Raw genomic sequence first — 21,862 nt, forward strand, 5'->3', positions numbered from 1 at the left:
TGTCTGATGGATGAAAATAAATTTTTGATTTGCTTAGTTTAGTTCAGGAAATTTATCATCTAAACAACATTTAAAATAATAAATCATCTTCACTTGATTTAATTTTCATTAATACTGCAATTGAATTTGCTCTGTGGCAATTTTTTTGGCTTTGATTTTATGCACAACAAAAATGTCTGGGCATAATTTGAAAGCAAGCATTTCCTTGTATGAGTATTATTGGATGGAAAAATAAAGCTAAATAGCTTAATAGTCTTCTCAAACCAAATCTCATTATCAAACTTCTTTTTATAAAGCAATTAGATTAGTTTTCTTTAGCAAGATTGTCAGCCAAGGCCATTGCAGAAAACATAAATATGTAACTAACTAAATAAAATGTTAAAATAACGTGCAACATGATAGTCCTTGTCAGCTGACAAAATTAGGAATTGTAATTTACAACCTCCCAAATGATTTTTAGACTGTAAGCGGTAGGGTATTGTTATCTTTTAACTAATGCTATAGAACTAATTAACTAATACATGAAATAAAAATGCCCCCTCCCCACATGTATCTCCTTAAATCCAATACATTTTCAACCATTTGGAAGAAATCTAGCTCTGTGTTCAGTCATGTGCCAAATAAGATTAATAAGGATGGAGAGCAGGGCTTTCTCTGTGATGCCCCTTGACACTGTGGAACGCCCTTCCTAAATAAGCTTGGCAAAACCTTCTTTGACTATATTTCATTAGCAGGTGAAGACCAATTTGTTTCAAAAGATCGTGCCCATTTTTTAATCAGTTTTTGAAGTCAGTTTTATTGATTCTTGATCAGTGTAGAACAGTTTAATGTGGATGATTTTTAGTTATTTTTTGATTACACAAGTCCCTCTGAATTATGTTTTTATAGAAAAGTGATGCATGTATTATATATGAATTAAAAATCTTATCAAATGGCATATTTTTTATTCTAATAAATAACATCAAGCTGGTTCCCATAATAAATGGAAAGTCATCTATTATTTCAAGGAAACACTAATGGAACATTTAGTAGTTGTTTGGAACTCCTCTTAATCTCCCTCACATCCTATTAAACCCAATATTTTTATATGTTTTAATATATTTTTAATAATGTTTTTAACCCTTTTTTAAGGTTGTTTTTCTATTTGTTTTTAATGCTGTTTTGTATCAATGTATTTTAAGATCTGTTTTTATGAAGTTTTAAAGTTTTTTGGTGCTTTGTTTGCCGCCCTGGGCTCCTGCTGGGAGGAAGGGTGGGATACAAATCAATCAATTAAATAAATAAATATGCATGGTTTTATATGCTCTGTTAATCTGCATGTATTTAAAGAGCCCCAAATGGCTACTTATCACTTGGAATTTATCACTCGTTGATTCTTGATCAGTGTTGAAAATTTCTTGATTCTGTAGCATTTTGAAAAGAAGTTATAATATAAACATGTGAGATGTGGCTTCGTCTGCCATGAGTCTCCCAAGTTGCCATCTCCCTTCTTGGGGTGTTCCATGGATGATGGCAGAAGGGGGTAAGCTTGAGAATTAGTTGAGCAGGGGAGCTTTTGCCCCAATTCCTAATAACAGGCGATGGCCAGGATCACTGATCACTTGTGAGGTTGGATCTCCTGTCCAGTAAGAGGGAGGGGGCAAGGGAGGCAGCCTGGGATTTCTGTGACTGGCACACCAGGTTTTCCTTGCTCAATACGCTGTTATGGCATTGTTCTTTGCTTTTCATATGTACAATAATTCTTAACTCTGAGTATTAAGAAAACCTGATGAACCAGTCATAAAGCTACCATTGGGAGAAATAAGATCTGTGCTTAGCATTGTAGCCAGAGAACCAATCAGATACAGGAAAAACAATGTGCAGACAAATCCTTTGAGAGCAATCAAAGCTCTGCTGTAATGAACACAGTAAAAACCCCTGTATGCGTAGCATATCAAACAGAAGTCAGCAATCAATAATATTTCAATGCAGTCTTGAAGAGTATACTATCTGTTTGACATTTTAAGCAATTGCCTGATTAAAGAGGTGAACAGTTGATAATGTTGGCCATTTGGTTTGACAAAACTGATGCCCTGAAGTGTGAAAACTAACATCTCTTTGTAAAATAATTTAAAACCTTGCTGGCTCTCAGCATTGTGCACAATCATGTCCCAACCAACATCTGTATTAGATCAGTTGAGTCATTCTTTTTAAAAGTCCTAATGTGTTAAGAGGCAGCCTCAAAGGCCTTACTGTAACATGTATCCTTTTTCTTTGAGAAGTATAGACATCTCTTCACTCTGAAAATAGTATAGTTGATAACTTGCTCCTTGGTCTTGTATCCTGGTCAGACCAATGTCTTCTATAATCTTAATATTCTTCCTATTCCTTTGTGTTCCACCCTCTCTTCTCTTTATTTTGAGGATTTTGCTTTATAAACGATGTCATAATAAATGTGTATTGTTAAATGTTTCTTATTGGATTTCTATCCCATCACTGTGGGTTGCCGTAAAGCAAGACGAACTGGGAAAGGCTCCTGCTGGACCACCAGTTCAAATAACATGGAAATTGTGCAAGAACTTTGTTTGTATCCTTGCGCAGTCCCTTTTACTTCAAAATCACTTGTGCAGAATGAAACAGTCTCTTGTGTCTGTCTTTTTATTTTGATTGCAATCATTAAAAAATGTAATCTTGTTTTTGTATGTGCTTCTGTTGTCCCTCAGATCACAGATGGTATTCAGCTTCTCCAGAATAAAATAATACAAAAGGATAACAGGCTTTCCAAAGCAATGGTTCATTATGGTTCTTTGCATGTCACCCTCTTGGTGATGCATTTGTCCAGTGAAGAAGCAATTGACAAGTAAGCATTTTTGTTTGAAATAATATGCTGTTTTAAAATCTATTTAAATTGAGGGTGAAACCTGGGAGAAGAGTGGCAACCAAAAAGGGGGTAATCGAAACATTCTGAATTCATTTTAACAGTAATTGTGACATCAATGGCATGGCTGATGTTAATAATTTATATTTAGTAGTAGTATAACTTCTGTGATATAAGGAAAACTTTATTTAAATACAAGTTCTCACATTATGTAGATAGTAAGGGGATAGAATTAATATGCAAACCACTGGGTTGTTTAGCTTTGAAAATTAGGCTATTAATACCCCCTTCCAATATTCCTGCTAGTCCATGCCATTGTTAGAAATGTGGAGTACTATAGGCAATTCTTGTTGCCGTATCTCAGAAAGGTTATTATAGAGCTGGAAAATGTAAAATGATTGGAGATTGGAGCATCATCTAAAAGGAAAGGCTAAAGAATTTAGGGCTTTAGTACAGAAAAAAGATGATTGAAGGGCAAGCTAGATATTAATGTAATTATGTAGCCTAAGGGTCATAGCCGTGCCAGGGCATGGACATGGTGTTTTTGACTATATCTGGGGACAGAAGGTGTCAAGATTACTGGGCCCCCAAATCCTGAGAATCAGCTCTTCTTGTTGCCTGCAGTTGCCAACTTACCAATGTAGTATGCTGCCACCACTCCTTATGTCCAACCAGTCTGGGCCAGGAGACTCTCAGACCTTAAACTGGACATATCTGGGATTCCAAAGGGAGCAAGAACTAAGAACCAGATTCTCTGCTTCCTGGAGCCCCAGTCCCAAGCAACTTACTCAGTAGTAGTTAACCAAGATGGTTAGGACTGGACTAGTACCAAGAAAACATGCCAAAGATATAAGAGGTGGATTTATTAAAAATTATTAAAAAATAGCAGCATAAAAGGGTACCATAGTACCAATAAGAATATAGTTAGAAAAACACCATTAAGAATACAGTTCGGAATTATAAAACAGTAATACAAAGAAGCTAACTTATCTTAGCTCTAATACCTACCATACAGAGCATTGAAGTATTGCCCCCACCAGGAACAAAGCAACATAGCACGCAAGGTGTTGTAAAGGAAAGGTGTGGAGCACCAGGACAAAGGATGAGGCTAGCTTTATAGTAAAAAGTATAGTAGGAGAAGGACTGTGAGGGAGAGAGACTCTGCTGCTATCAGGGGAGGCTGTTTCCATCTGCCTGTCCCACCCTCCAGCATTCAAATGCAGCTTCCTTTGGAGGACTTTCTGGTTTTGGGTTAGGCTTGGGGGTTAGTTCTTAAATATTCTTGTTGTGATTTTAAATTAACTGTTGTTAGGGGGTGGGTCTCTGATGTGGTTGTGGGATTTTAGGGTGTTCTGGGTGGTTTTAAGGTGGGTTCTGGGTGATTTTAAGGGTGGGTGGCCTGCCTGAGTTACGGACTCCAGCGTCAGGGGCATGTGTAAATCTGGGGGGAGGGTGGGAGGCCAAGATATAACGAGGCTGGGAGGCAGATGCTGGTGGGGTGCTAGTGGCAGGCCACGTCAGGTACGAGGAACTAGGGAGAGATACATAATATCTGTTCCTTGTTCTGGGCCTGCCCAAGACTGAAAGATAGCTGAGGGATGCAGGACTCCATGTTCTAACCTTCAGTTGCTGCTGTGCAATGCCAGGTCCGTTGCCCAAAAAACATCTCTCATCCATGACATGATATTGGATGAGGGCGCGGACTTGGCATGCATTACGGAAACCTGGCTGGATGAGGCTGCGGCTCCCATCCTTGAGGCCATGTGTCCAGCTGGGTTCCTATATGCGCAGCAGCCGAGGGTTGGAAGTCGGGATGGGGGAGTGGCGGTCATCTATCGGGGGTCCCTGGTTCTCACCAGACCTCCTTTTCATGAGACCAAGGTTGCTGATTGCATGTACTGGAAGTTGGGCCCAAAGGGCAGCTTAGGGATTCTGCTCGTGTACCCCGCTGCACGACTGACTCCCTGGCCGAGGTGCTGGAGGTGGTCTCGGATGTGCGGGTGCAATCCCCAAACTTGCTGGTACTGGGGGATTTCAACGTACATGTTGGGGCCATCCTCACGGGCACCTAGGGATTTCATGGAAACCATGGCTTCCTGGGAGCTGCAACTTATTTCCATGGGGCCCACCCATGTAGCTGGTCATGCACTTGACCTTGTATTTGTCTCAGGAGAGAAGGGGAGTGATCTGAAAATGGGGGCTACATCTCTTACCCCCTTGTCATGGTCAGACCACTACCTGGTGAGAGTAGACCTTTCGATGCCACACACCCTCCATGGGGATAAAGGACCCATTAGGATGGTCCGCCCCTGGCACTTGATGGATCCTGATGGATTCCTGAATGCGCTTGGGGACTTTATGGAGCATGCAGATGGGCACTCGGTCGAGACCCTGGTGGAGGAGTGGAATAAGGAGATCACCGGGGCATTAGACCGGGTGGCTCCAAAACGCCCTCTCCCCCTGAATAGAGCTCAGACGGCACCGTGGTATACTCCACGATTGTAAACTCTGAGGCGGGAGGTGAGATGGCTAGAGTGCCGGTGGCAGAAATCTTGCTCTGATGACGATCAGACACGGGTTAGAGCAGCTGCAGCCACCATGTGGCGATAAGGGCACTCTCTATTGCGTCCGCAGAGTGCTGTCCCAGGAGGCTGTTCCAAGTGGTCCGAACCCTGGTCGGTCCAGTTGCTTCGGAACCTGTGGAACATTCTAAGGTCTCCTGTGATGAGCTTGCAAAGCACTTTGTGGATAAAATTGATCGTCTAAAGAGTGCGATTCCGCACGCCATGGATACAGTGAGCGAGCCAGAGTCGGCCAGTGGTTCTCCGGTGGTGTGGGATTGGTTCCAGCTTCTTCCTTCTAATGAAGTGGATAAGGTGCTTTCAACCTTAAGGCCAACCACCTGCTTACTCGACCCTTGCCCGTCGTGGCTCATTATGAGCTGCAAGAACAGATTGGGCGAGGGGATCAGGGCGGTGGTAAATGCGTCCTTGGAAGAGGGCATAATGCCATCAGCCCTCAAGGAGGCAGTAATAAAACCAATTTTAAAGAAGCCCTCCTTGGATCCCCAAGATTTGAACAACTTTTGCCCAATCTCAAACTTACCATTCTTGGGCAAGGCGGTTGAGCGGGTGGTGGCGAAGCAGTTGCAAGCGCATTTGGAGGAAGCGGATTATCTGGATCCATTTCAGTCAGGCTTCAGGCCTGGATATAGGACTGAAACAGCCTTGGTCGCCTTGGATGATATGAGGAGAGCGTTGGATAGGGGTGACTGCACCTTCCTTGTCCTCCTGGACCTCTCAGCAGCTTTTGATACCGTTGACCATGGTATCCTTCTGGATTGCCTGGAGGGGTTAGGCATAGAGGGCACTGTATTGCAGTGGGACTATCATCAGGAGATTTGGGCTGCAGTGTCACCAATATGCGGATGACACGCAGCTCTATCTCTCATTTAAATCTTCACCGAGGTTGGCTGTAGAAACCCTATCCAAGTGCCTGGAATCGATGAGTGGCTGGATGGGAAGGAATAAGCTGAAGCTGAACCCTGACAAAACCGAAGTACTGTTTGTGGGAGACAAGGGAAGGTTAGGGGATTTAGACCTGGTGCTCAATGGGGTACAATTGCCCCTAAAAGACCAGGTCTGTAGCCTCGGGGTCATGCTTGACTCCCAACTGTCCATGGAAGCTCAAGTTTCAGCTGTGAGCCAGGCAGCGCTGTATCAACTCCATCTGATACGGAGGCTATGCCCCTACCTTCCCAATCATCTGCTCCCATCAGTGGTACATGCCCTGGTCTCCTCTCGCCTAGACTACTGTAATGCGCTGTACGTGGGGCTATCCTTGAAAACGGTCCGGAAGCTGCAACTGGTACAGAACGCGGCGGCACGCCTGATTAAAGGTAGCCGCCGGCGAGATCATATTACTCCAGTGCTAAAAGAGCTGCACTGGTTACCAGTTGCTTACCGGGCCCAATTCAAGGTGTTGGTTTTGACCTTTAAAACCCTATACGGTTTCGGCCCAGTCTATCTAAAGGAGCGCCTCCAGCATCATCAGCTATGCCGCCCAACAAGATCAGCCTCAAAAGACCTTCTCTCCATCCCATCAGTCAAAACAGACAAACTGGTGAGGACGAGAGAGAGGGCTTTTTCAATTGTGGCCCCCACCCTGTGGAACTCCCTCCCAAATGATCTCCGCCATGCCCCTTCTATGATGAGTTTCCGCCGGGCCTTGAAGACCTGGCTCTTCAGGCAGGCTTTTGGGGTGGGCTAGATTTTATCTTCATTGTTTTTAGATTTTCAGTGTCTAGGTATTATATGCCTATGTTGTACATCGCACAGAGTGGCTGGACAGCCAGCCAGATGGGTGACTAATAAATTCTATAAATAAATAAATAGTACTAGGCTGAACCCTAACAGCCAATCAGAAGGCTTCTAAGCTTGAACGTTCCAGTGCCATGGTAGACGTGTTCCCACAGATGAACTGAGGTTCCCATTGAGCAGGCCTCATTCCCTGACCTTGAAGCACAAGATGCTTCATTAGCATGAGATCATTCCATTTAGTGACAACAGACTTCATCCCACAGACAAGATTTTACCCAGAGGTATTTAGTAAGGAACCATTTTCTTAGGCAGAAAAACCATTTTCCTGACAAAAAGGATAAAGTTCCTCTCTTGACGTACTGCAGTTCCAAAGACACTTGGACCCCTCTAATTACATAATTCAAAACACATACCTAGCTGCACGCTAACTGTTTAGCGCAAGCATGGGGAGCCTCTGGCTATATTAAGCCCGCCAAGCCTCTGACATCAGATGTGGAACAGGTAAAGTTGTGGCTACAAAGGAGCAATCTTTAAAATGCTCTCCGAAGTGTACCTTGGAAGCAGGGCTTATAAACTTTACTGGGATTGGTTCTGCTTGGCAGTTCCTGATCAGAGGCTAAGTGATTCAGGATAATTTCAAATCCTCTTGATAGGAGCAAATATGTTTAGCTAGAAGTTAATGGGTAGAAGAAAAGGAGGGCAGGTCAAAGATTAGAAACAGTGCATGGGAAAATCTAGGATAACAACAATGCTTAACATTTGTGTAGTGTTGTCAAGTGTTTGTGAAGTGCTTAATATATATTGTCATACAATAGACATGCAAATGAGCCACTACTGTTTCTCCCCTCCGCATTGCAGATGGGAGGAACTGAGGCAGAGAGAGAGAGTGGGTTTCTTGTCTAATTCGCCTAGTGAACATGGCAGAGATTTGAAAGGAGGACTTCCTGGTTTTAGCTTAGTTGCTTAGCCGCTTCACACTATACTAACTGTCTAATAAAGTTATCATGCCTTAAGGTTTCATGAACAGAGTCCGCTTTATCAGATGCATTTATTTATTTATTATTTATTTATTTAGTTCTATTTTTATACCGCCCGAAGCCAGAGGCTCTCTGGGCGGTGCACAATAAATACAATACAATAAAAAATACATTAAAATGACAATAGTAACACTGAGCATATATTTTAAACAATTAACAGCCTGGTCTGTATAACAACAATAAAATGTAAAATTTTTAAGAAGCCTGGGAAAATAAAAAGGTTTTAACCTGGCGCCGAAAAGATAAAAGTGTAGGCACCAGGTGAACCTCGTCGGGGAGACTATTCCATAGTTCGGGGGCCACCACTGAAAAGGCCCTAGATCTCGTTACAACCCTCCGAGCCTCTCTGTGAGTCGGAACTCGGAGGAGGGCCTTTGATGTTGAATGTAGTGAATGGGTAGGTTCATATCGGGAGAGGCGTTCCGCTAGGTATTGTGGTCCTGCACCGTGTAAGGCTTTATAGGTCAAAACTAGCACTTTGAATTTGGCCCGGAAACCGATAGGTAACCAGTGCAAACGCGCCAGAACAGGTGTTATATGTGCGGACCGTCTGGTCCTCGTCAACAGTCTGGCTGCTGCGTTTTGCACCAGCTGTAGTTTCCGAACTGTTTTCAAAGGCAGCCCCACGTAGAGTGCATTGCAGTAGTCCAATCTAGAGGTTACCAGAGCATGCACAACTGAGGCGAGGTCGTCGCTGTCCAGATAGGGACGTAGCTGGGCTACCAACCGAAGGTGGTAGAACGCATTCCGTGCCACCGAGGCTACCTGAGCCTCAAGAGACAGGAATGGATCAAACAAAACCCCCAAGCTACGAACCTGTTCCTTCAAGGGGAGTGTAACCCCATCCAGAACAGGTTGAACATCCACCGTCTGGGCCGAGAAGGCACTCACCAACAGCGTCTCAGTCTTGTCAGGATTGAGCCTCAGTTTGTTAGCTCTCATCCAGTCCATTATCGCGGCCAGGCAGCGGTTCAGCACATCAACAGCCTCACCTGAGGAAGATGAAAAGGAGAAATAGAGTTGCGTGTCATCAGCATACTGATGACAACGCACTCCAGAACTCCTGATGACCGCACCCAGAGGCTTCATGTTGATGTTAAAAAGCATGGGGGACAGAACCGATCCCTGTGGGACTCCACAATGGAGAGTCCAGGGTATCGAGCAGTGCTCCCCAAGCCCTACTTTCTGGAGGCGGCCCACCAAGTAGGAGAGTCCGCTTTATCAGATGCATACAGTATTATCCTTAGTTTGCAGGTATACATGGATATAAAGGAAGAAAAAAATGTGAAAGCATTGGTGCCAAAAGGCCACAAAATAATCCATTTCAACTGCTGTTGCTGGTCTTTGTTGCTAAGCTAATTTAACATACACAAAACCTCCAATAGTTTTTATGTTTTTATTTTAGTACATCAATACCCTGGCTTTCTTCCACCTTGCAACTCAACGTGGTATCCAGGAAGTCTCCCATCCAAGCATTGACCAGACCCAGACCCACGTTGCTTCAGCTGTATCACGTCCCCTGTGGTCAAGTGATCCATATCTTAATCTGTGAAATAGCAGCTCATTTGGTAGAGTCATTTTTTTGAGTCTGTATATCAGATACGGTTTCTGATGCCCTTTAATAGAGTAGGATTGAAATCCTATACACTGTTACTTGGGAGTAAGCTCCATTGAACTCAGTGGAACTTAAGTTCAGGAGAACAAGCACATGACTTGAGTGAACTGCTGAACTTTGTTCATGCATGGTTTGTACCCATTTGCATGTAACTCAGGGCTCCACAATATTTGTTTCTGACAAATTTGCTTTCAGCAAAGAACGACTTCTCCGTGCTGTAACTAATAGCTTGGAAATCTAGTGAAAGTAAATCACAGAAGAGAAATGTACAAGGAAAGATATAATGAGTCCACTGCTGACCCTTCAACACAGCTAGGCTAAAAGCTAAAACACTTCCATTTATTTTACTTCCAGTAAATTTGGTAGTGATCCTCAAAGCCTTGCGTTAGCACCTATGGAGCTAAGTCAGAGTGTGCCAGAGTAAAGGCTTTGATGACCGCAGCAAAATTAGCTTTCTGCGTAGATTTAAATTAATAATTGAAAAAGGGAATGTGTTTCCTCCTTTCTGACAAGTGTAGTCTCTAGTCATTAAATGTCATGTTTTGTTTCATAACCTCCCTCAAAATGTGCACTGCTTCTAAAGTTCTGCTTTGCCACATTCTCAGGCTTCTCTCTCTCTGTGCTGCAATATCCTTGCCTAGTCCCCATACCTGTAATGCAGTTTACATTTCCACACTCATTATTTCTGAATGCTAGCTGAATACCAGCCGTTCTGTTGACTTGAAGTCCTGTATACTTGACAACATAAGAGAAATATGCCAATACCGCTTAAGAAATCTTTGGTTAATAGAAGACAAAATTTCAGTTTTCATGAATTAAAAAAAGGAAATTCCTGTGCAGCTCAGAATGTCAACAACAGCTAGACATCTTGGTTTGTTCACTTATTTAGGCTTTTACTCTGATCTTCTGTTAAGCCTCTGGGTCAAATTCAGCAATCAAAAAATATAAAAATAAACCTTGAAATATATAATCAAGTAAATTGTCCTCCACTTATTAAGGTTATGCCTGGATTCACATGTTACTTCTGCATCATATTAGCCACCGGGGGGGGGGGGGCTCACAGTCAAGGCTTTACACTGCATTGTTAAAATATGCAAAAGCCAATCACTCAGTTTGCCTCAATATTGTGTATGGCTTCAATAGTGGCCTAGATTGGAAGAATAACTTAATCTGTGTGATTGGTATTTGCATATGTTGCCACTGCACTATATGACTTCAGCTGTGTGGAAATATGCCTCCCCTTGCAATCCACAGGTTAACTTAGGGTAGAAACACGCTCACTGTTCTGCCAGTTCCAGTGCATCTCCACCTTTCTCTTCTGAAAACAGGGGCCCCAAACACTGGTCAAATTCTGTCCCTTTTTACTGTAAAACCCGATGGGAGCAGCTTGAGTGTTTTTTTTAATTCAGCTTCTAAGAGATTTCACAACTGATCTGCAGATCAGCCCATTCCCCCTCCAGGTGTGGCTAATGGAAACACTTTGCTCTGGCTACTCGTGTTTCACCATCTTAGTATCTGCAACTGTTTCTAGTGCAAATGAAACCCAGGGTTGTGGAACTGTCACTGGAATGCCTCTTCATGCCTCCTTGTCGCATGTTCCTTTGCATATGCTCTGCTATTCCTAAAGCATACCCTGGTCTGAACTGTGCACTTTACCTCACCATTTGTTGGGGGGGACAATGATATGTATTTTTAAGGTGGTTAAAAACTTACTCTGTGGTTATGCTTTGGTTTAGGTAGGCTGCATTCTTCTGGTATTGCTCCCTCACACTAAAGATCTCTCAGTTCTTAATCTGTCAAAGCATCTTCTCTGTATATTGCACAGTCATACATCAAGGTTCATCCAGAATTTCAGAGACTGCTAGCCTGAAGGTCTTGGACTCGTTAGCAGCTTACCTTTAACATTCACAGTCCCATCACTCTCCAAAAGGTTCTCTAATTATTTTATTTATTTATTTATTACATTTATACCCCGCCTTTCTTTTTTCATGAAACCCAAGGTGGCTTACATATGGTTCCCAGGCGGTCTCCCATCCAGGCACTGACCAGACCTAACCCTGCTTAGCTTCAGCAGGGAGCTGGCCTTATGTGCCTTCAGACCATAGCCTGGGATCTTGTGCAATTTGTTATCTTTGCACCTGCTTTGCCAAAGGTTTTTTTCCTTCCCTGTGGCATGAAAATTCAGGATCTGAATGACCATGAGACACACATGTGAAGAAGGAATATTTAGTCCTTTATTAAAGCAAAACTGTTGGTTTGCACGCAAAAGCAGCTAAGGTTTACAGATCTTACATTCTCTGTTTTCCCCTGCTGGAAGCGCCCAGACAACAGACAAGAGAGTTCCCTTATGGCCTGTTTAGATTTACACTACGTCGCTCTTTCCCTGTAGGCTGGTGCCAAGGCTTCTAGCCAGTGTTGAGGCTTCTCTGCCCAGAGCAAGGGTCCTTTATTTATACCCAAAAAGACCCTCTGGGAGGGGGACAGGTCGCACCTTATACCTGTGAGTTTTTTTATCTTTCCCAGGGGCAAGTGTCTTTGATCTCACACTTCTGACTTTTGTTTATCTTACAATGGCCTTGGAGCTGCTCTCGCTAGCTGAGAATACAGCTGTGAAGACTTCCCCCACCCCTGCAATGAGTTCATTGTTTTGATTAATTCAACAGTCTTTCCCAGCCTCTGCTGTCCTAGGCAGAGTGAAACAAACTTATAGAAGATTTCTCAGCTTTTCATCTTAAACAGCATCAGAAGGCTGCAATTTGAGCTTACTGCTCTAAACAGAATGTTTCAGATTTCAGTACTAGGCAAGTAGTTTGCGAAAGCAATAAGCACCCAATAAATCAGGTGTCTGAGACAAGAATTATGGGACAAGGGGAATGGGGCATGCCACATTAAACCTCCTTGGTTACATCTAGATGGCTTCTGGTTTTTGCCCCAGAGCACCCAGCAGGCAAGTTATCGTGCAGCCCTCTGTTCCCTCATCTAACTAGTTACGTTCTTCGTAATTGATTCACTCAGAACAAATACTCTGCATGTCCAGCCAATTGATGTTCCATCTTCTGCAGGGAAGTCCTTATCTGAGAGGATACTCGCAGCAAGTACATATCCCAATGTATCCTTGTGGCCTGGTGTTCTTGAGTAATCCTCAGCAGTGGCAACTCTAATAATTTTATTTGTGCATTGCTGCTTTAATCATAATAGGAATTTAAGGTCATGGCCTGTTTATTTGTTAAGCTTAGCATTGAAGTCCCTGGAAATACTTGGTTGAGTACATTGACCTCGATTTGCCTTTGCCTTTAACAAAGCAGTTAGTAGAGAATGAAGACAGAATTAAAGGAAACTGAAAATATTGAGAATACATGTTACATTTAAAATTATTAAACTACCTTCAGAGTTCACACAGAATACTAAGCTGACAATAATCAAGGTTTTTACGTGCACAATGTGAAAGTGAAAATGAATGCAAAATCAACACATCACTACCCATCACAATCTTCCAGCAGTTTTGTCCCTTTCTACTTTTTGTGGGCATCTGAAGTGAGCTGACCCCATCACCTTCCTTCCCTTTCAGTTATCTCACACAAATTACTACTTTGTGTAAACACTGTAGGCCATGACCCCGAATGAAGAAGTGGTATCACAAAACAAATTTTAAGCTAGTACAGTCTGTGTCACCAGTGTGAGAGGCTTCTGCTGTAATGTGAGAACCAGCTGGTCCCCAAGGCACAGAGCTCTCATTCAAGGGCAAGGCTGTATGTTTTAGCAGAAGTGAGAGTCACTCGTGGTTTTGCTTTTCCTGCTGCACTGTAACTTATGAATCCACTGTTGAGTAGATATGAAGACAGCAGTTATACAGAAAGTCTCTTGAGGATAGTTTAGTAAACTTCAGTTCACAGGACAGCTATAAAAGGATTTTTCTGGTGGGAAAAGCAAGCTGAGCGAGAATGGAAAGGGTAAAAAAGAGATGGGGAGGGAAGAGGGTATCCATCTTGAAAGGTATGTTTTCGTTGACAGCATATTCCAGTATCCTAGTGAATTATCTGCAGATAACTTGATTATAGTTTAAAAGAAAGCATTATGTGGTTTTCATTATTTTTTTGGAGGACAGGGGTGGAATCATAAATCTGATGTGCAATTAATTAATGAGCTGCGGAATGTCCTATATTCTCTGCTGGAGAGAACTGTGTACAAGTTTCTTTTTGCTGCTTCCTCTCCATCTATTATGTTGAGTGCTAGTTCACCTGTGTAAACCAGCCAGCTCCTTAACACATTTGTTCCTTACATGATCATGTGGAGAAACATCAGTGCAAATATAGAGAGATTTGTAGAGTTCCCATGAGTGTGGTGTCTCACAAAGTGCTGCCGTAATAGCAGAAACTGTTGTCAAACACTGCTGGTTGTCCAAGCATGATCTTAATGTTCTTCACATGGTCCCACATCTAAAGAGGGGTTATGTGAAGGGAGAAAGGCCACTAGGTTATGTGCATGAACTGGCCCTTCAGCTAGACAATCCTGAGGGTTGTGTTTATTTCCTACTCTCCCTATGACAGCCAGACCCACAATTAACTGAGACCACCCTTTAAAGCAGTGGTTATCAAACTCTGTTCCTAGGAACATTGGGGTCCTCAGAAGCATATCTGGGACTCCTCAGTGAGTAGATCAGCAGAAACGAACAAGCTTCCTGGAAAGATGGCTTGCTTACTACTTCCCTTGCAATGGGAATCTTCACAGGAAGTGACTGGATATGCTTGTAAGGCACAATTGCATACCCATTTCATATGGAATGACATTGAGGCCCAAAAAGCCTGGTCAGTGCCCCGCACGGTCTAAGTATAGGCCTGGAATATGCCCCAGAAAGCTCTTCAATGCACTGTGATTTTGTGGCAGACTGTTAAGTGGTCTTTGGTATATAAGATAATGTGAAATGTGTTCTTTGAAAGCTAGAAAACTTCAAGGAAGTAGTTGTCAGGATGCCTGCGTTTCTTAATTTTGTTGGAGTCTTGATTCCAGTCCAAAGTTAAGGTCTTGGTGCTAGCCATAAAAGGAAAGAATTGCTCAGTCTGCCATTTCTTCACTTATGTCATAAGGCTAAAACTGATAAAACTACATATCTAAAGATATCTAAATTTTCATGTCAGGACAGTAGTCTAGAGCAGATAAGTTGTGAGCCGATGGAAGTCAAAATGAAGGTGATACTTCAAATTTTCCAATATAAAATATCCATTGATTGGGATTTTTTCTAGAACTTCGTGGATGTCTGCTCACCAGGTAGTTACCGCCACCTAGTGTCTATTAGGTCAGTGTCCCAATAATAACAGAAAATACACTACATGAAAAGAGAAATAACTGTCTTAGAAGGTACTATGGACTAGGGAGGGAGTTTGCTGCATAGTTCTGATCCGCTTGTATTCCAGTAGTCCAGCGTTTCATCCAGATCTGCCCATTCTTTGTTCCTGCTTGCTTTGGCACTTGCTAGTTTGATTTGCTATGTGTGTGTTTTGGGTGATTCGATCCGTGGTGGGGTTTTTCAGTGGCAATTTTTTTTCATAATTATTATTAATGTAAACACTTACGTAAATGATGACAGTATTCAACCTGTTTTTTTGGCAGCGGGAAAAAGATTGCATAATCTTTAGGTAGCTTACGTGAATGATCACAGTGTTCCAGGTGGTTTGACGGTGGCGGAAAAAAATTGTGTAATTTTTAGGTAGCTTATGTGAATAATCACAGTGTTCCACATGGTTTTTTTTCCTATTTACATGTCAATGAGGTAGATAATCACCTTTGAGTCTCTTGGCTCAGGCTAACTGATGTGCTGCATAATGATTCCCCTCCTTTTCACTATTCATTATTCTCGAATTAGTTTGTCAGAAGCACTGTAGCATCATCACCACCACCACTAGTATCACCTTCTATTCTGGGTTCTCTCTCTCTCTCTCTCACTCTCTCTCTCTCTCTCTCACACACACACAAACACACATTTAGCACACACACAGAGAGAGACAGCCCTTGGGTAGCTCAGGATAGCAGCAATGAAAGTGGGGTGGGGCAGGTAACGTGGATCAGTCTCATCATCGTAATGTTTCCCATGCAAGAGGATGGAGATTCAGAATGCTCTGAGATGTCTTGTATGAAAAACATGAAATTGCAGGATGATTTTACAATTAACATTGATGACATACAGTAGGGCTCCACTCATACAGCAGGTTCCGTTCCAGGCCCCCGCCGGAAAGCAAAAACCGCCGGAAAGTGGGGCCCTACTCAGCTGTAGCACAGAAGCTCCCTGCGCGGAAGTTCCCTGTGCTCCAGCTGACAGCGATCAGCAGTAGCGTGCAAGCTCCCCGCCCTACAGCTGATAGTGCGATCAGCTATAGCACAGGGAGCTCCAGCTGACAGTGATCAGCTGGAGCGTGCAAGCTTCCCGCTCTGCAGCTGACAGGGATCAGCTGGAGTGCAGGGAGCTCACGTGTTCCAGCTGATCGCTGTCAGCTGGAGCGTGGTGGCTGGAGCTCCCCATGCTACAGCTGATTGCCCCACTGGCGCCGCCATATTAGCGGAACGCCAAACAGCAGAGTACCGACAAGCGGGGCCCTACTGTATATACCCTAGGGCAGACCAGTCAGTCAATATTTTTTCCTTATATATTGTGATAACACAATTTTTTGTGATATATAATGGACAAATGACAATGGTTATCATACCTGCAGTTACAGCATTGATTACAAAGATAATTATGTAAAAAGTGGGGGGGAAACCCTTGCGAATTGCAGCTGCGCCTGCAAAATCTGTGCTGATTACAGCTGCAGCCTGCCACAAGAAATCAGGGCCGGTCTGAAAGGATAGTGAACTGTCAAATCAGTCAGAATCCAGTACCAGGTCCGATTTAGCGGATATTCTCTCCCATCCCTACTGTGGACATTACGAGTTTAATAATAAGAGCCCTGCGGAGCAGACCAAAGGACCATCTAGTCCAGCATCCTGTTCCCAAAGTAGCCAACCAGATCCTATGGAAATCCCACAAGGTGGACATGCACACAATAGCATTCTCCTGCTGTGTTCCTCAGAAACTGCCTCTGATACTGTAAGTAGTACATAGCTATCATGACGAGTAGCCCTTGATAGTCATATCCTCTATGAATTTGTCTAATTCACTTTTAAAGCCATCCAAGTTGGGAGTCACTGCTATAGTTTAAGGCTATAATGCTAACAATGCTTTCTAGACAGCAAATTCCATTTAAAAAAATGTTTTTATCCTGCCCTTCCTTCAAGGAGGACAAGGTGGCATACATGTCTTCCCACCTCTTATCCTCACAATACCCTGTGAGGTTGAAAGATAGTGTCCTGATCCAAATTTACCCAGAAAACTTTGTAACTAATTAGGATTTGAACCGAGGTGTCCCAAACTCTTGTTCTACTCTGTATCTGATGTGCCACACTGACACAGACTAAAGGATTATGTTATAGACCCTTGGATTTCAATGGGAAATAGGGTTGTAAAATGTTAACTTGGGCATGAATTACGCCATGTGATTTTATTTTGTGGGGGGAGGGCTATGTCTGTTATGCAAATTGGATTTTGTGCACAAATGGATTTGGAGCCCCACCAGAGGAAAAGCAGATAGGGGTGGGAATGTGGAAGTGGTTAAGTACTCTCTTCCCTACTTCTGCTCCTCCACTCAAAATTGCAACATCCCAAGACATATTTTCTAAGTTCACATAAAATTAAGAGCTAACATTTCATATAAACATATTTAATAATTAATATTTTAATTCACTGTTATGTTTCAAAAAATGGAGGGTGTAAAACATAAGGAAGGAGATTTGGCAAGAGAGTTGGTATTACTGAACGAGATTTTAACATCAATTCTGATTTTTCCTCTTGATAGTGCAGTTGGTGCTTTTATGGAGAGTGAAGGTTTAATAGAAGAACTACTGCAAAGAAAGCCCTTGGATTTATCTTTTCAAGGAATTGATCACTTTAGAAATCAAGTTGGATTTGTGAAATTGAGGGAGAGTGATCATGCAGCCACACTTTTAAAGATATCAGGTAATGCTTTTCAGTAATGTTACAAAGTGTTCCAAAAAGCAACTAACACCTCTAATACATATTAGCCCCCAAACTCACTTCTCTGTTACAGGGGACAGCTAACTTTGAAAACTTTCAATAGTCTTTTCTTCATATTGTGCTATTCACAGCAATCTCCCACAGCTTGATCCTAACATGTTTACTCCGAAATAAATTCCACTGCATTCAGTGGAATGCTTAAGATTGCATTTGGATAGGCCAATCCTCTTGTCGCATGCTACACTGGCATCTGCTACACCAGTGCTTGCACAAGCTGAATCTATTTGTGATTCTGTCCTTTGTGATTCTATTATTTGTGATTCAGCAGCTCACAAGAAAGCAAAACAATAGCACCAGAAATAACTGTGCTACACCACCAGCCCCACAACACTCCTAGCAACTTTGCCTCCATCCAGTCACAAGGCTGATGATACACTCAGAAACAATTCAAACATAGGACTTCCGGGAAGGGTGACTTCGCTTGTGCCTGCTTTTGGGACGGGCTCCCGCCTCAAAAGAAGCTTATTCAGATATAAATCAGTCAGAACATTTTTTTTTTTTGACTGATGAAATTTCTCCCGGGCAGGGAGAAACGTAGAGATCAACCTCAAAGCCTGTTTTTGTTGGGAGGACTGGATTTCATTAATTTATGAGATAAGGTCCAGCCAACAATGCCGGACGGACTTCCTAACAAGCTCTATCTGCTTAAGCGATACGTTTATCTTTTCTTTAAAGAGAGAACGGACTAACAGGCAAGCACCCTTCTTTCTATTATTTTTTTTACTTGGTTTAAATTGTTGCAGCAAAAGGAGATTTGTCAGATTGATCGGCTTTGGACAACTTCTGGGTGAGATATAGCTCTTCTCTGTTATTCACGAAATTAACAGCTTATCTCTGTTTCTGTCGCAAAAAGCTATCCTGGAAGTGCATTCTAAAGATAATAAACAGAAGAGGGATTTCTATTCCTGATTTCTATTCCGAGGAATATTATATTGTCTGGGACTATTCTCTTTTTGGTCTATTTTATTTTGACGAATCTGCTTCTTCACGACGCCACTAACTGTTTTGATGCTGGGAACTAAATTTGTTTTGCATTCTTGAACATAGAGAGATAAGGCAGGTTGCTCTGTTTATACTGTGATGTCATCAAGCCTGGAATATTAACCCAATTGTTGCTGAAATAAGAAGTGGTTCTTCTTTATTTTTGTTTTGCTTTGTTTTCGTGGTTTTAAAAATGGCAATCAAGAAAGTGGCTGAGAATCTGGAAGTAATTATGTTTCAGAAAATAATGGATGAGATTGAGATAACGAAACAAACCCTGCAACAGGGTAGTAAGGAGCTGAAAATTGAACTGAGCAAAATGACGCAGGAGCTTAAAGAAATAGGGGATCCTGTGAGAGAGGAGAATGAGATCAGAGATGAGAAAAGAAAAAATAAAGGGAAGATACAAGCCCTGGAGATTGGAACAAATGTGGAATTGGAAAAAGATCTGGAGTTTATGGATTTTAGAAATAAAATCTACTGTTTGGAATTTAACGTTATCTCTGAAGAAATTAATGAAGATATTAGAGATAAAGTTATCAATGGCTTGGATAATCTTCTGGACTGGAATGATGTGATGGAGCTTGATATAGAGAAAATCTATGGAATTAACTGCAGCCATGTGACAATGGAAAAACTCTTAAGAGATGAGCCAGTGCATTTTGTAAAAAAGAAGAACACAGATATGACTTTACAACAGTATTTCAGCAACTTATTCAGAATGGATGGCAAGAAAATATTTGGGATAGAGGAAATTCCCATCAGACTCTTATTATATGACTATGGCTACAACAGCAAGATTATTATGGAATACTGATAATGGAAGATTGGACACTGAAATTACTGGACTTAACAGGACTATTGAAGATGGAAGATGGAACTAATAGGGATAATGGAATAATGGCTATTGAAATTATTGGACCTAACAGATTCTGATGAGATGGATTAATCGAAATGTTTATTTGGACTATGGTTATGACAATAAGATTATTATAATTATTAACGAGATGGATTAATTGACATGTTTATTTGGAGAAAAATTGATAGATATATTTCTTAAAGAATTGAAACCTCTCTTTGACTTTTTGTGGAAAGAATAAAGTAATGTTTATGAGATTTGATGATTAATTAAGATAACTACTGGAGGAAAGTGATTTTATAATATGATTTAAGAGACAGGATTGTTATATATTGTAGACCTATAACTGATTTGATATGTGACAAATGGGAAGTCAATATTTTATTTTATTTTGTTTAATCATTTTTGTTTTGTTTTGTTTTTTGTCTTTGAATGTTTTATGATTTTGTTTTCTATGTTTTATGAAAATTTGAATAAAAATTATTGTAAAAAAAAAAAAAAAAAGAAACAATTCAAACATAATGGGAAATCATGGGTTCTTGCCCCAAGCTGTAGTGAGCCTGCAGTTTGATCCTAGTTTGTTCTCACTAATGTAAGAAATCTCAACTCTCTTTAGTTTTAAAATCTTGGGAACTATGGATAGTGTAAATATGAAAGTGGACACTTTCATTCTCGTCAAAGGTATGAAAGCAGAGGGGGAACATATGAGCCTGAGAGTTCTTGCGGGTCATTATTTTATTTTATTTTATAATTTATATCCCGCCCTTCCTCCCAGCAGGAGCCCAGGGCAGCAAATAAAAGCACTAAAAACATTAAAACATCATAAAAACAGACTTCGAAATACATTACAACAAAACATCTTTAACAGCATTTTTTTAAAGCTTTCAAAATATCTTTTTTTTAAAAAAAAGGTTAAAAACATTTTTTTAAAAAAAATAATGTTTAAAAACATACTAAAAGACAATTCCAACACAGACGCAGACTGGGATAAGGTCTCAACTTAAAAGGCTTGTTGAAAGAGGAAGGTCTTCAATAGGCACCAAAAAGATAACAGATAATTCTTGTAGCAGGAAACCATGGTTTTCCTTGCATCTGAACCAAGCCCCACAGTAAGCATTCAGGGAAGGTGTTAGTACATGATCAGGAATGCCATGATGCATAAATTCATCCCACATCCCCTCTCTAACACAAAGCATAAAAATACTCCCAGAAAGATCTCACAATGCCTTCTTTGTCAGAGGCATCCATGATCCAATGGTGAAGAGAGCAGCACTTGATCCATGCAGCTATAGGTTTTCGGGTTTGGTTTGGACGTTGGGTCAAATTAACTGGTACCCTAAACAGTGCTAGCAACCTGCATTGCAACCTGCAACAGTGCTAGTAACCTGCAACCACCCTCCTTACTGGACAAAAATCAATGGCTGGAAGGATTGCTATTACAATCACATCAGCCGGACAACTTCATAACCAGATGTCATAGAGACTAGTTGGAATCCATTGGGCTGCCAAAGTGTCCGCACAGACAATGCTTATAACACTGCACACAACACATTTGTATTTGTGCCTGTGTGAAGGGAACAGTTTTTTTGCACGGGAAGGGAAGGAAGGGAGGCATTGGTCAAGAGAGAATGGAAGCTAGCAAGAAGGTCACAGTTACCTACCTGGTCAGTAGCTCAGTGGGAAAGATGCGAGCTTGATTTCCATCCTTGAAAGATGGAAGTATGGTTTCCCCTCCCACCTAGGCAAAGCCTTCTTTTTGAAAGTCTTGATAGCAATCATAATTTCAAATGGGAGGGTCAGCAAAGCCAGGTCACTCCAGAGTGCAATGCTTTAACCACACAGAAGCCTTTGTAATCTCTCAGAACTGGCCAATCATACAACTTCTTCCTTTTCTCCCATCCTCCTGTGTAAAAACCTTTAGGTCCAGATCTTATCGTCTAGTACTGCTCAAGTACTCAAGGAACCTTATGGTGAGCTGTAGCTCAGTGGAGCAGCCCATGCTTACTATGAAAGGGGAACTTGGGTTTGATAGGAGCCAGACGATGACCTGACAGAGTGCAGTGTGACTGGTT

General features: G+C 41.8%; 1 protein-coding gene across 5 annotated transcripts in view; it reads left to right on the forward strand.

Annotated features, from left to right (window-relative positions):
• AKAP7 (A-kinase anchoring protein 7) overlaps positions 1-21,862 on the forward strand; it is a 135,406-nt gene that overhangs the window by 16,159 nt on the left and 97,385 nt on the right. For all 5 annotated transcript variants that reach the window (XM_061623846.1, XM_061623848.1, XM_061623849.1 and 2 more), the window contains exons 4-5: positions 2,703-2,839; positions 17,712-17,872. In XM_061623846.1, coding sequence (XP_061479830.1) covers positions 2,703-2,839; positions 17,712-17,872 — 298 coding nt within the window. The remainder of the gene's footprint in view (positions 1-2,702; positions 2,840-17,711; positions 17,873-21,862) is intronic.

The sequence above is a fragment of the Rhineura floridana genome, chromosome 4 (genome assembly GCF_030035675.1).
Source record: "Rhineura floridana isolate rRhiFlo1 chromosome 4, rRhiFlo1.hap2, whole genome shotgun sequence".
Classification (NCBI taxonomy): Eukaryota; Metazoa; Chordata; class Lepidosauria; order Squamata; family Rhineuridae; genus Rhineura; species Rhineura floridana.